Here is a 13,043-nt window from a genome sequence, read left to right as displayed (position 1 = left end):
GTGGCTGGGGCTGTCTGTCTGGGAGTGTCTTACGTTCTGTCCTGGCTCAGCCAGCACAGTCCTTTCAGTATCTACCTGAAAGATAAATGATATTTAAAACATTAAAAAATGTAACACCTGTAATGGAATTTTTGTTTACCCAGACTTAGCAGCAGCAGCAGAAGCTGGGATAGAATGCAGCTAGCTCCTTTTGGGGGTTGTTGGGGGGAGAATTGTCAGGACTAATCCTTCAAGAGCTCACTTGTCTTAAATCAGTGATAGCCTCCCCACCTCCCCCCCAAAAAAAACCACACACATTTCCTTCTAGTTCATAGCATTAATAACATTGTCTTCTTTAACCCTTCAGCCTTAACATACAAGGATTCAAGGACTTACCTGTATCTTACTGGCCAGTATAGATAGCTTATTTGCAATCACCTAGATTACCTGAGACCCTTAGAGCTGAACTCATTAAAAAACCTGCCCCATTCCCACTTGATGCTAATAGTACTGAGTTGAATTAGAGTTTTCTTGAATCATTGTAGCAGTTTTGAAAAAGGAAACCCAACCCTCAGTATCTAATAAAAGTAACTGTCTTGTAGGATGGCGCCAAGCATTATGAAAAGCTTGATGGATCACACCATTCCTGAGGTTTAGAAGTCACGGCACAGTGGAAACTTCCCGGAAGTTCTCCCGTTTACGTCCTGGGCAACTGACCTTACTGTTATGCACATGAAGCTTTGTAGGAGCCAGCGAGCATACGCTGCATGAGGACGTCCTGTCTTACAGGAGGGCTGGGAATCTTCCTGTTCGATCCAGTATATCTTGTTCAGACATCAAGATAGTTGTAGCCTTACCCTGGTTTTACAGTTGAAAAGACTTTCACAGACTAGTTTCTTTACTGGAGACCTGATGCTTTCACAAGCCTTGTGAGTAGGATGACTGCTACAGGCGCAGCTCTGTTAGAACCATCACCTTCACCTTGATGTCAAGCAGTGCTTTAGTTCTGTGCTGTATTTGCATTTTTACAGTGTCACCACAGTGCATTTAGGATTACTTTTCTTCAGGTCTATGTGTGTAACACCAGCTAAATAACACTGGTTTCATTCCATGTAAGCATTATTAGACTGTATGTAGCTGCAAGAGACTTATCGATTGTCATTACATTTTATCTACCTTCACTTAATACGCTTGAACTGTCGCCTTAACTAAGTTAAGCATCTAGAATAAAAGCCAAAATGTAATGATTGCTGCCTTTCTAAACCCTGACGCAGTTCTGCATTCACCTGAGATGTACACTAGCCCCGTGCAGTCTTGACAGTACATCCCGAGCTAGCACAGCTGCTGACTTGCATTTGAGATTTTCTAGTCCTTCCTTGTGTAATGGGAACTTCTTTCTTCTAAAAGTAACTGATATCACTTTTTGAGAAATGAAGCACTATATATTTAATGTAAAAATTCTTGTACTAAATAGAATGAACTTTGACTCCTTTTTTCATGTGTAGATTAAGTGGGCTAAGACTGATTGTCGCATTTACACAGTATGTAACCTAGCTGCCCCGGGACGGTCTCAGGACACTGTCCTGGTCATGTGTTCCATTTCCTGCCTCCTCCCTGCTCACAGAATGACACATTATCCTGATTTTTTTCCTCTCTTTGGCTTATGCCTATTCTATTTTAATTAAAAATGTATAGATAAAGTTAAGTTCTAGTCTGTCTATTATTGCATCATTTGAAAATGTCAGGCTTGTAGAAGAGTCCTCTCCCAGAGTGGTCGACACCCAGGAGCCTGGGACAAGCCTTCTGTGCTGAGAGGCCCTGCGTGTCCAGAGAAGTACCTTCAGCCTGGAAGGCCAGACACACTGGAAGCCAAGCAGCAGGGCCTCAACGAGCCTATTGATTCTCCTGGTGACACCCAAGCCATGTTCAACATTCAGGATACACCAGTGGTTTTTAAATAACAGAGAAAAATGTTACCTCACATGCTTTCTGTGGTTCAGAGGTTGAATACAAAATAATCAGTGCTACTGACTCATGGCTTCCCTCGTGTGGAGTTCAGAACAGTCCACCAGCTCAGGTTTCCCGGTGATGTTCCTCCTCGTCATCTGTCTGGACTTGGCTCTGAAGATAGTTCCAGAAGTGCAGGGTTACACAGTACTAAGGATGGTTTTCTAGCAGGATCAACATTTGAAGTACGTAGTACTTTGTGCTAAGTCATTTAAATAAGAAATTGAGAATTTCATTACAGAAAAATATTTTTAATGTCATAGAAAAGGTGAGCATTTAACAGCCATAATGAAATAAACCGTTCCTATACACGGTAAACTGTTAAAGAACTGATAATCCTTGCCCAGGTTCTCAGAATCTGGGGCCAGCAGGTTACAGAAAGTGACCACTCCATGAAAACACACATCCCCAATCCAGTGGGCATGCCGCAAGTGAGTGACTTGGCAATAGCGGAGAACACGCAGGTTTGCTTGTAAAGTCCTTAAATTGTTCAGTGCTTTCGGGAGGTCTCCCCCAGCTGGTTTAGTTATCTTTCAGCTGCTCTCTCACCCAGACTCATTTCTGATCGTCAGCATCCTGGGACAACCGTCCCCTCCCCAAATCTCCCACGTCTTCGTCCGCCTTAGAGGATGACGACTAACAGCTTTCGATGAAGTCACCATTTGTCTAAAACCACAGATTTCTCATGTGGTGAAACTTGTAATTACTATAATTGCACATTCAGCAATTCATTTAAAAGTTTGGTTTAAAAGTACATTAAATAGAGTTCAAAAACATTCGTGGAAAAGGCACTTAATACTGCAACTTCCAGAACATAATTTGTCTGTCTTCCCCTCCTGTGATGACACTGCTGCACTGTTCGTTCATCCACATACATGTCACGGCACCTGCGAGGAGAGACACGGGGTGAGGGGTGAGCTGCCCAGGTGGCGCCACGTCGTCTTGTCCTATGAAACAATCTTTGCCTGAACTCAAGTGCTCAGGACAAGGCACTTGGGAAGACTAGAAAACCATGTAGATGTAAAGCTAGAGCTAAAACCACTGGGAATCACAGACAAAGTTAGGAATCAGATGAGAGGGACAAGTGGGGAACTGGTGTGAGTGTGCTCATTTCCACTTCTATCAGGAGTCAAAATGTTAGTGCTCGTGAGTGGAGGAAGGCAGGCACAGACCTCACTTGAATGTACGATGTGAGAAGAAATAACCACACACAACGGTGACAGTGGGAAGAGGACGAAGGTGGGCTGTCAACAGTTACTTGTAACCATCGACACAAGAATTAACCGTCCTCCAGATGTTCAAAGGTAAAACGTGCAGTAAGAAAGCTAAGAAACCAACGGGCAGAAGGACACAGACATACACAACAACACATCCCCGGATGACAGACACACCAGGTCACCAGCTGGAGAAGTCCTCCAAGGAGGGGACCTGGGAGGTGGAAGTCAGTGGGAGCAAGTCTGTGTTTTCTCTGTAATTTATTTATTTTGTGACAAGGCATGCAAGATCTTAGTTCCTGGACCAGGGATTGAACCTGTGTCCCATGTGGCAGAACCACAGAGTCCTAACCACTGGACACCAGGGAAGTTGCCTGTTTTTTAAAAACTTATGTGGGTCTTAGTTGCAGCATGTGGGATCTAATTCCCTGACCAGGAATCGAACCTGGGCCCTCTGTGTTCTCTTAGCCACTGAACCACTAAGACAGCTGCTTTTATATATATATATATAAAACAATAAAAACTATGCATGTGTTAAAAAAATCTACCCTTTTCACTTTTTTTTCTATATAGAAGTTACTGTAAAAACTTTACATTTTGGAGTCAAATGTCTGCCAACATAGATCTAAATTCTGAAAGAACCAAGAGATTGAGGTGGCCAGGCTGGCCAGGATCTGGAGGGGAACGTTCACAGCACAGAGGCCCCTGGGGGCTTGTGACCTGAGAAGAGTGTGTCCACTGGTGGGAAAGGAGGTGCTGGAGCGTGTAGGGAGAAGAGGCAGGTCAGCGGCAGACACCTTACCCGTGTGGCCCTGGATCCTCTTGCTGACCCTTCCCCCGAGGAGGTCCCAGACGAGCAGCTCCCCAGACTGACTCCCAGATACGACGGAGTTTCCATCCCAGAGAAAGCACCTGCAAGAAGGATTTGGAAGTCATCCCTCATCAGGAAGGAAGGGCTAGAGCAGGCCCATTGTGATTGCGAGCCTGTCTGTAAACGTCTTCATTGTGAGTAACCCAAGAGTACCTCTGGGGCTCGTCCGCAGTCAGAGAAGAGATGAGCATTCCTGTCTGCACATCGATGACGTTCAGATGGCTGTCGGCTCCCGTGCTCAGGACGTGGCGACTGTCTGCAACGCGGGCAGGACAGGGTGCAGGTTACAGCTTTAGATCATCTGAGATTTCATTGCTGAGTCCAGGAGCCCAGTGTTCACGTGAGTTATTTGTTGTATTAACCAATGAGGACTATCCTCTCTGTGAAAAGCTTCTGTGTTTAAGGCACTGGGCTGATGACCCTTTGGTGTGAATTCATAAATTAATTTCTCCAGTGACTTGAGCAATTAAGAATAATATCCGATACAGCTTTTCTAATAGGTACACATGCCATATGCACTGTGTTCTCCCACGAAGCAGCCTTAACCCACAGGCAAAACCCTTAACGCACAGGCAAAACCCCTTTTATCAGCAAATAGCATTTTTGTCATTTAGTTGCTCAGTCATGTCTATTTGTGACCCCATGGACTGTAGCCCACAAGGCTCCTCTGCCCATGGGATTCTCCAGGCAAGAATACTGGAGTGGGTTGCCATTTCCTTCTCCAGGGGAATCTTCCTGACCCAGGGATCGAACCTGCATCTCCTGCATTGGCAGGCTGATTCTTTACCACTGAGACTGAGCCTCCTGGAAAACTGTTTTTACATTCTTATTTATTTCAAAATAATAATTCCAGTTCCCCTGGTATCATCTGTATTAAAAAAGGATGCTACCTGGGCTGAAAGCAGTGTCGCCTACAGTCCCCTCATGACATGGAATCTGGTGTAACAGGGTGGCCGTGGTGAGGTCCCAGATGTTCACTGTGCCTTCCTTGGTGCCTGAGGCCAGCAATGTGCCGGCAGTGTTCAAACTGATTGTATCCACCTGGAGAAGGAAGCACATGCAGTATTCCAGCAGAACCACGGTCACGGAGCTGTTTTTCAGCCCATTCTTTCAGCACCACCTATCGAGCGATGGTTCATTTACAAGTGAAATCTTCATAGGCCAGTGACTACAATGAAGTGTTGCTGGAAAACGCTGTTTGTCAAAGAGCCTAAAATTGACGGACTCAGAATAGTGACTCCATGCGTGACAGGTGGCAGAGCATGTCAGGCTGCCTGAAGCACAGGGGCTCCGTGAGGATGTGGGGGGTTTGGGGGGAACTGGGGGATCTCAAGTTTGGCTCAACTACATCCAGTATAAATATTCCTCAACCCTGGTTTTTCTGCTGACTGTGAAGCTCAGGCAACAGTTCACAGCCTAGAGGGAAGACAATACCACAGGCCACAGCGCCAGATGCAGCCATGACCTTGAGGAGAGAGACTGAGCGAAGAGGACGCGGTGCCAGCTGAGTTCTGCCCCCACTGCGAGCACCAGGCCGTGTAGACATGTAGGTGTCCTCACCCTAGGCGGAGAGCTCCTTCCACTTAAGGTGTCAGAAAACACATCAGTTGCCCAAATAGTTTGAGGGTACCCAGATATTCAATGTCAGGCTCGGAAACTGGTCTCGTGGAAATCTGGCTGGAGGGCAGCCAATTCTCAAACAGCAAAACAGGGAAAAACAGGCACAGTGGACTTGGAAACCCAAAGGGTCAACTTGAAGAACCGACAGTTAGCCCCTGTGCTCTTCTCCAATGAGCAAAATAAAAGATGATCAAGCCAAGAGCCCGCTTCCCCTGGTGATTCCGTTGGGGCCAGCTACTTACGCTGACGTCGTGCTCCAGCTCGGCCAGCAGCTCAAAGTGCTGTTTCCTGGCACACGGCATCTCGGCGGGGACCCCGGACCACACCTGGGATGGGATGCATTGCAGAACACTTCCTTTAAGAGCACTGCTAACGCGCAGCAAACTCTCTCCTGACTGACCAACTCCTACTTAACAGCTCCCAACAAAATGAAGCGTCTTGAGGCTGTTTCTCTGCCCCGTGCCTGCACTCTTAATTCTGCCACTCATGCTTCCTAAGGGTCCACTGTGCCCGGGTCTGCTCTACCCCTTGCACTTACTGTTGTGACTTAAGTACTCTGTGAACTAAAATTGAAGTGCAGAAGTGTAGTCATGTCTATTAAGGTTCTAAGTGCTCAGTCGTGTCTGACTCTTTGCAACCTGTGGCCCGCCAGTTTCCTCTGTCCATGGGATTCTCCTGGCGAGAATACTGGAGTGGGTTGCCATTCCCTTCTCCAGGGGATCTTCTCGACCCAGGGATCAAACCCAGGTCTCCAGTGTCTCTTGCATTGGCAGGTGTATTCTTTACCACTAGCACCACCGAGGAAAGCCCATTAAGGTTTTGAGAAAACTCAAAAAGGCAAGTTGCCAAAAAAATTTACTGACATTACATGTAGGCAAGAAAATTTACCAACAAAAGTGCCCCCTCTGGGGGAAGCAGAAATGATGAAAAACTTGAAGGAATTCTAATGGTTTTAGGTTCTTGCTTTCTGTTTACCTAAAAGCAAACTGGAAACCAAGGATGATGAATGCTGCTGTGGTTCATGCAGCACAGTTGTGCAAAATTTCAGAGAAAAGTCCAAGTGTGGTCCTGCATCAGTAATGATGAAGGAGTGTGTCTGTATTTTTCAATGATTCTCCACTTATCTCGATATTTTCTGATTCACTGGTCAACTACTAGTTCTACAGCTGCATGAGCTCAGATGGGCCGCTGCGTGTTTCTCTAGTGAACCACTCAACCCCCCGTGGAGCCACAGGGCAAGCTCAGGAAAACATCTTCCCACACCGCACATTAAACATATGAAGGTAATAACCTCCCGTATCCTTCTGTATCACTCACACTTTATGCAAAGCAGTGAAAAAGTGACTGAACATATCAACAGCAGGGAGTTGAATAGCTTATACTATTTATATTATCCAAACATTTTAATCTAGAAATTATATATAAACCTTCACAGTAGAGTCCCACGATGCAGAATACAGCCTGTTGTCATGCCAACAGATCTTACTAACAGCATCATCATGTCCCATTAATGTGTCCTGGCGTCTTCCAAATGCTATGGAATAAAAATAGCTAAAAGATAATGAGAATTATTAAGACAGCATTCCAGCTCAATGTTAAGATTCTTAAATACATTTTCAAGAAGCATTAGATGGTTTATGCTCACTGAGGCCCACTGGAATTACAAATCATTTGTTTTCATGTTATCAAACCAAATACAACATGAATTTAAAACTAGAAATTTCTAGGTCTGGCTCATCTGTGTTTCCACCTCAAGTTAAAAACTTAAAGATAGAATCCAACTGGAGAAATTATGAGATTCAAATAATGTCTGACTCTTTTGTGACTGCTTAGGCTATATCCCACCAGAATCCTCTGTCCATGGGATTTCCCAGGCAAGAATACTGGAGTGGGTTGCCATTCCCTTCTCCAGGGGATCTTCCCGGACCAGGGATCAAACTTACATCTCCTGCATTGCAGGCAGATTCTTTACCACTGAGCTACCAAGTAATCACATTCAAATCCAACCATCCTCATCTGTTCCCTTTTGAAAACAGTGAGGGAGTCCATGCTCCCCTCCCTCAGGTCCACATAGGGAGCTACGCAGCGTGGGGAGTTAGGGAGGGGCCCGCAGATACATACACATTATTATCCCAGGAAGAGCTTATGACAGTGGTGTCTCCTGGTAAAAGTAAACAGGATGATAAAGCCTGAAATATAAGTGACTCACCATTAATAATTTACAAAAATTAAATGACTCCTTAATGTGATAAAACTATCTGACAAGTTTCCCCCCAGATTAATCCCCAATTCTGGTTATGTTGGCCTTCCTCAAATTCATGAAGTTTCTCTTCATCTGGCTAATTCTGGATGCCTTGTTTCCTCCCAAATGTAGAGAAGTGAAAGTGTGTCGAGTGTGCAAGGACCTAACGTGGTGGTTCTCAGCTGCCCTCACTGCCCTGGGCTGAGGGACCCCTACTTACATCAGAGTCGGGGGGGTGGAGGTAGGGACTGTCTTCAAGAATCCAAACACCCACTCTGGGTTACAGACTCAGGTGGGGAAGGAAAACTTCCAAAATCTTTAGGGAATTTCAAAATCTTTCAGATGCTTTACATCAACAATAAAATGTTTTTTTTTTTCAGAAGAACTGACTTTCTAGTATTAGATATCAACTTAGAAATTCATTAAAAGTTATATAAGTGGCACACATACATTTAGTCTGACAGTTCCAAAAAAGGCATGATTTGTTGAGAATTCTACTGGATAGCAATGTAAGCTTCCTAGGCTACAAATAAAACCACAAAAACACGAGAAGGAAGTAACCTGAAAAAATTTCTGATTTAATTTACAAGGCATCTACCTAAGGCATTCTGTAGCTACCACACAGAAATAAACCCAATTATCGGGGAAGAAACAAACGTCACGTGTGTGTGTGTAAAAAGCAAACTGCTCCGTGAATTTCCACCATAACACTGATGCAAAATGAAAATGAACTCAACTCACCATATTTGAGAATGATATGCTTCTCTGTAGCATCCTGGATTCTTTGGAAAACATCTTCAAGGTGGAATCTAATTTAACAACAACAAAACAAACTCATCAGAAAGGTTTCCTGACCCTTAGACATGACCGGCACACGCTGAGGTAATGGGCAAGGTGACCGAGGGCTGGGTCCCCCACGAGGACTTTCTAGTCTGTGAAGTTCTGTGACCTATGGAGCCATGACAAGGTGGTCAACTGAGAGCCACGACCAAAGGCAGAGTTAAACCTTATAACTGATAAGACTCTAAAGTTACACATGAGGAAAAGAGAAATTTTAATATTAAAACCAAAAGATCTTGGCAATGTAAGGTTTTGTTTTTTTTTTTAAAGTAGCCACATTATAGAGTGATGTACGGCAGGCTTCCCGGGTGGCTCAGTGGTAAAGAATCTGCCTGCCAATGCAGGAGACCCCAGTTTGATCCCTGGGTTAGGAAGATCCTCTGGAGGAGGAAATGGCAACCCACTCCAGTAATCTTGTCTGGAGAATTTCATGGACAGAAGGGTCTGGCGGGCTACAGTCCATGGGGGTCACAAGGAGTCAGACATGACTGACCGACTAAACAGCAACCCTAGTGCTGCGTTAGCAATTACGGAAGAGAAACACAAACTTTCTAAATAATAAACTGGGGATTAAAATGTCCAAGCTTTTTAATTTTCTTGCCTAACAGAAGCTTTAGAAGTGCATCAAGGTGACCTCTTAAATAAGACTGCAAATTGCAGTGTGCTCCAAACACCCATATTTGAAATATGCAACAATATGTTTCCTAATTTGAAAACATACAACATGATAAATAAAAGGTGAGATGAGCTTTAAATCATTTTTTCTTTATAGTACAATCTAATATTTCAACCTACTTTTTGCCAACACCAACATGCAGAAGAAGTGTGTTGGAGTGTCAGACAGAAAACTGTCAGCCGGCCTGGCATGTAAAGATGCTTTCTCAACATCAGAGGATCCCCCTCGTACTGGCGGTGACCACGCCAGAGGCTGCCGCGAGTGGGTCTCTCAGATGATGGGATCACCCATGGGGTCGCCCACATGCCTAGACACACACTGCACCTCTGAGGAAGAGCTGCAACTACGGGGGTGACGTCAGGGCACAGGTAAGTCAGTAAAACACGTGGAAATATAAATGCACGTAGACAGCAATATGAGCTATTAATAGTGAAGAAACAAACAGAAAATAACAAAAGTTTTTGATTAAAAAGAATGTTGGCAGGTTCACAAAGAAGCCATAGGTTTCATAAGCCTCAGAGGTTTAAAGCCTTGATGCCTGTAAAACTCACGGTTTACAAGGTCAGACAAGTACAGGGAACCAAAGGATTTAACAAACAAACCCAGCTAAGAACGCACGGCTTTGCTAAAAGATAAGTGTTTTGCCTGGTGTGATGACGGCAGACTTGGGGGACGGGAACCCTGGTCAAGCGTGCCGACTTCCTCCCATCAGCATCGCCGCCTGGCTGCCCCCAGCATGGCCTGTGTACACACTGCAGGCACACTCCCTCTGGTCCACCGTAGGATCCTTTTCTGGGCTTTGTGGAAATTCTATGTTATGAAATCCAAGGTCGTATTTGATAGAGAAAGGAATGACACGCCAAGGAATGAAAGCCATGGTCCCAGGATCTGAGACCAGTAGCTCTGACCTACTGGAGCGGTGTGGCTGCACAGCATCTGGCCTCAGCTTAATGGATGAAAAACAGAATTTCCTACGATGAAGACTGAAGCACAGGTAGGCGGTCACTCACAGCTACGAGCTCTGTGCAAACCAGGTGTCTCAAAGTCCATGCGGGGCAGCTAAGCTCCTCCCTCTCATCTCCTATCCCTCCTGAGCACCTGCCACAATTCAAACAGGACGCGGACGAGACACGCTTCAGTTAATGGCATGTCGTGTGGACTGCCAGGAAAAGCAATGCTGTGGCTAGCAGGAAAAGCCCGAGGCTGAGCCCCCTTTTAGGATGAAAACAGTGACGTTCTAGTGTGTCTTTAAGATATAGTTACAAAACTATCATCCAGCCAGTGTAGGGCTTCTGCAGGATTTTGACAATGTACAAGCACATTAACAGGGTATGAATTAGATTTTTGAACTCAACCCTACAATCAACACCTAATCAAAAAATCTAATTCATACACTACACACCGAGAGACAGAAGCGGGAAACATAATGCATGTCTGCCTCGCCATGTGCTGCTGTGCTGCCTCTGGTCAAGCCCTCGCCCCCCAGGGAAGGACAGGCCCACCACACACTCTTGCTGCCCCAACCCCTTAAAATTCTAGGAACCTTATCAGCAATAGAAAGGCATTTTCCACTGTTGTTTTTGGCAAATTAACAATGAAATTTTATGTATTATACCACAAACTGCCCAAAATTTTACGTGCAGGTAACACAAGCAGGTACAGTCCTGGACTGAGAGACAGGACACTTGGACGCTTTACGACTCAAGATAACCTACCTTTCAGGTAGGAAAACACACCTTGTGAGGTTGTGAAGATGGACGACCCATTGCGGGACACGGCTATTCCTGTGACTGCCCTGTCGGAAAACAAAGTGTCGTGAATTACCATCAACCATGTGCTTGGACACCAGCGTCCTACAAGGCCCTGATTTGAGTCCAAATTCCTGTGACTTTTCTTCACAGCATGTCTGCTGGACGCATCCCACCTTCCACAGGGCATTAGCAAGTCATGGCTCGGCAATTCCTAATTCTGTTCTGGCAACGCCTATGGCTGGAAAACACCTCCACTCATAGCTCCCAGGCCGCCCTGCGTGAAGGCTGCCCCACATCTGCCCACTAGAGAACCAGGGACACTTTCTGACCACCACGGAAACACCTCCGTGCGGTCACTTCACTTGCTTGGTCACTTAGTATCTGTCCCATGATGCTGCTGTTGTCTGGTCCTGAGAAGGGCTGGGACCTGGGACCCTCTGCTGCAATGCTTGCACCTGGACAAACATCTCCTCCAACAACAAAATGCAAAGAAACTACAAAGGACTGAAAATAACTGTGTGCCTGGGCAGCTGGGGCAAATTATGGACAAGAAGATAGAAAAAGATAAAAAAAAGTCTGATGCTAGTTCTGAAGAGCTGGGAGCCCCAAGGGGTGGACCAGCCACATATGCCACCCTTCGAGCCCACCCCTGGACCCACCCCTACCCTCACCCCACTTAAGGAACCAGCTCGCCCCTCCTCGCGGAACGAGCAAGGGAACCTGCTGTTTGTTCTCGCTCCCTCTGCTGCAGCCAGGGCCCCAACAAAGCCTCGCCAGAATTTCCTGTCTGGCCTCTGATCAATGTCTACAGATTAAGGGGGTCAAGAACCCAGGTCAGTATCAGTCCCGGCAGGTCCTCTTCAAGGTTCCCTCATGTGTTCATGGCCTCAGGCATCAAGGCCCCTTTCTACTTGCTGTTTAGAAAGGGTGATGAGGGACAGCGAGTGTTACAAGGAATAAGGGGGAACAACAGGTTTCTTTGCAGGAGGCCATGCTCTGATTGGGGGCTGTGGATCGGATGGGGACAGGCCCATTCCGTTCCATCCATGACCAGGTGTACATGGTATCAAATGTCAGACAGGGCATCGGTGGCCCTGGGGCAGGACGTGGGGCCTCATCCCAGCCTGAGTTTTCTTCTCTGGAGCAGGATGGGTCAGCGAGGTCAGTGCTTCCCAACCTTCCTACCAAGTCCATCACGACCCCTGCAGACAGGGGCCTCGGATGCTCACAACCCCTCTGAGGCCAACAGAAGCCTGATTTGGGGGCGGATGTTTAAAAAAATTCTTATGAACTTTGCAATGCTCTCTCTCTCCATGGATGCACACATGTTTTTCATGTTTTAAAAAGGACACATTTTCCCAGATGATAACAGTAAATGTGGCACATAGGGGAGATATATCCTGTTTCTCAAGAACTTCACACCACTGGACTCGAGGGCTGTGAGTCTGTCTGAGGGGCCCCAGCCCCCTGCCATCAGTAGATCCGTCTGTGCTCTAGAACGATCGATGGTTGAAACGACACACACCCACCTTCTGTGCCACACTGACCCCGGGTGGCTGGTCCCTGTGACGGTGCAGGGGGATAAAAACCAACCAAGACAGCTTTGAACGACGACAGCCCCCGTGACTCGCTTAGCCCGGCTTCACCCCAGGCCGAGACCCCACCGTGCACACGGCCAGGGCAGAGGCACTCTTACTCCTTGTGGATTCTGTGTTGCTCCTGGGGCTCTAGCCGGGCGATGTTACTCCAGGCCAGGGTTCTGCTCTCTTCTGTCAGGTCTTCAAAGGACTCTTCACCTGGAGAGACTACATTAGATTGCAACTCAGTCAGTCAACTAAGCGTG

The 13,043-nt window shown here is 46.3% G+C and overlaps 2 protein-coding genes across 6 annotated transcripts in view; one reads left to right on the top strand and one right to left on the bottom strand.

Annotated features, from left to right (window-relative positions):
- Positions 1–1,684, top strand: part of SDCBP (syndecan binding protein) — a 32,936-nt gene extending 31,252 nt beyond the window's left edge. For both annotated transcript variants that reach the window (XM_055432736.2, XM_055432735.2), the window contains one exon: positions 582–1,684. In XM_055432736.2, coding sequence (XP_055288711.1) covers positions 582–636 — 55 coding nt within the window. In that variant the 3' untranslated portion in view covers positions 637–1,684. The remainder of the gene's footprint in view (positions 1–581) is intronic.
- Positions 1,685–2,216: 532 nt separating this feature from the next.
- NSMAF (neutral sphingomyelinase activation associated factor) overlaps positions 2,217–13,043 on the bottom strand; it is a 63,775-nt gene continuing 52,948 nt past the window's right edge. For 2 of the 4 annotated variants that reach the window (XM_055432731.2, XM_088844460.1), the window contains exons 22-31: positions 12,897–13,005; positions 11,186–11,244; positions 8,675–8,742; positions 7,813–7,880; positions 7,119–7,242; positions 5,934–6,017; positions 4,962–5,112; positions 4,225–4,327; positions 4,003–4,112; positions 2,217–2,873 (exon numbers count right to left, since the gene is read on the bottom strand). In XM_055432731.2, coding sequence (XP_055288706.2) covers positions 2,779–2,873; positions 4,003–4,112; positions 4,225–4,327; positions 4,962–5,112; positions 5,934–6,017; positions 7,119–7,242; positions 7,813–7,880; positions 8,675–8,742; positions 11,186–11,244; positions 12,897–13,005 — 971 coding nt within the window. In that variant the 3' untranslated portion in view covers positions 2,217–2,778. The other 2 variants (XM_088844461.1, XM_088844459.1) reach the window with 2 other exon arrangements.

This window comes from Moschus berezovskii, chromosome 16, assembly GCF_049115385.1.
Source record: "Moschus berezovskii isolate FMDL1 chromosome 16, NW_MosBer_1.0, whole genome shotgun sequence".
Lineage (NCBI taxonomy): Eukaryota > Metazoa > Chordata > Mammalia > Artiodactyla > Moschidae > Moschus > Moschus berezovskii.
This window is presented reverse-complemented; position numbering and strand designations above follow the sequence as displayed.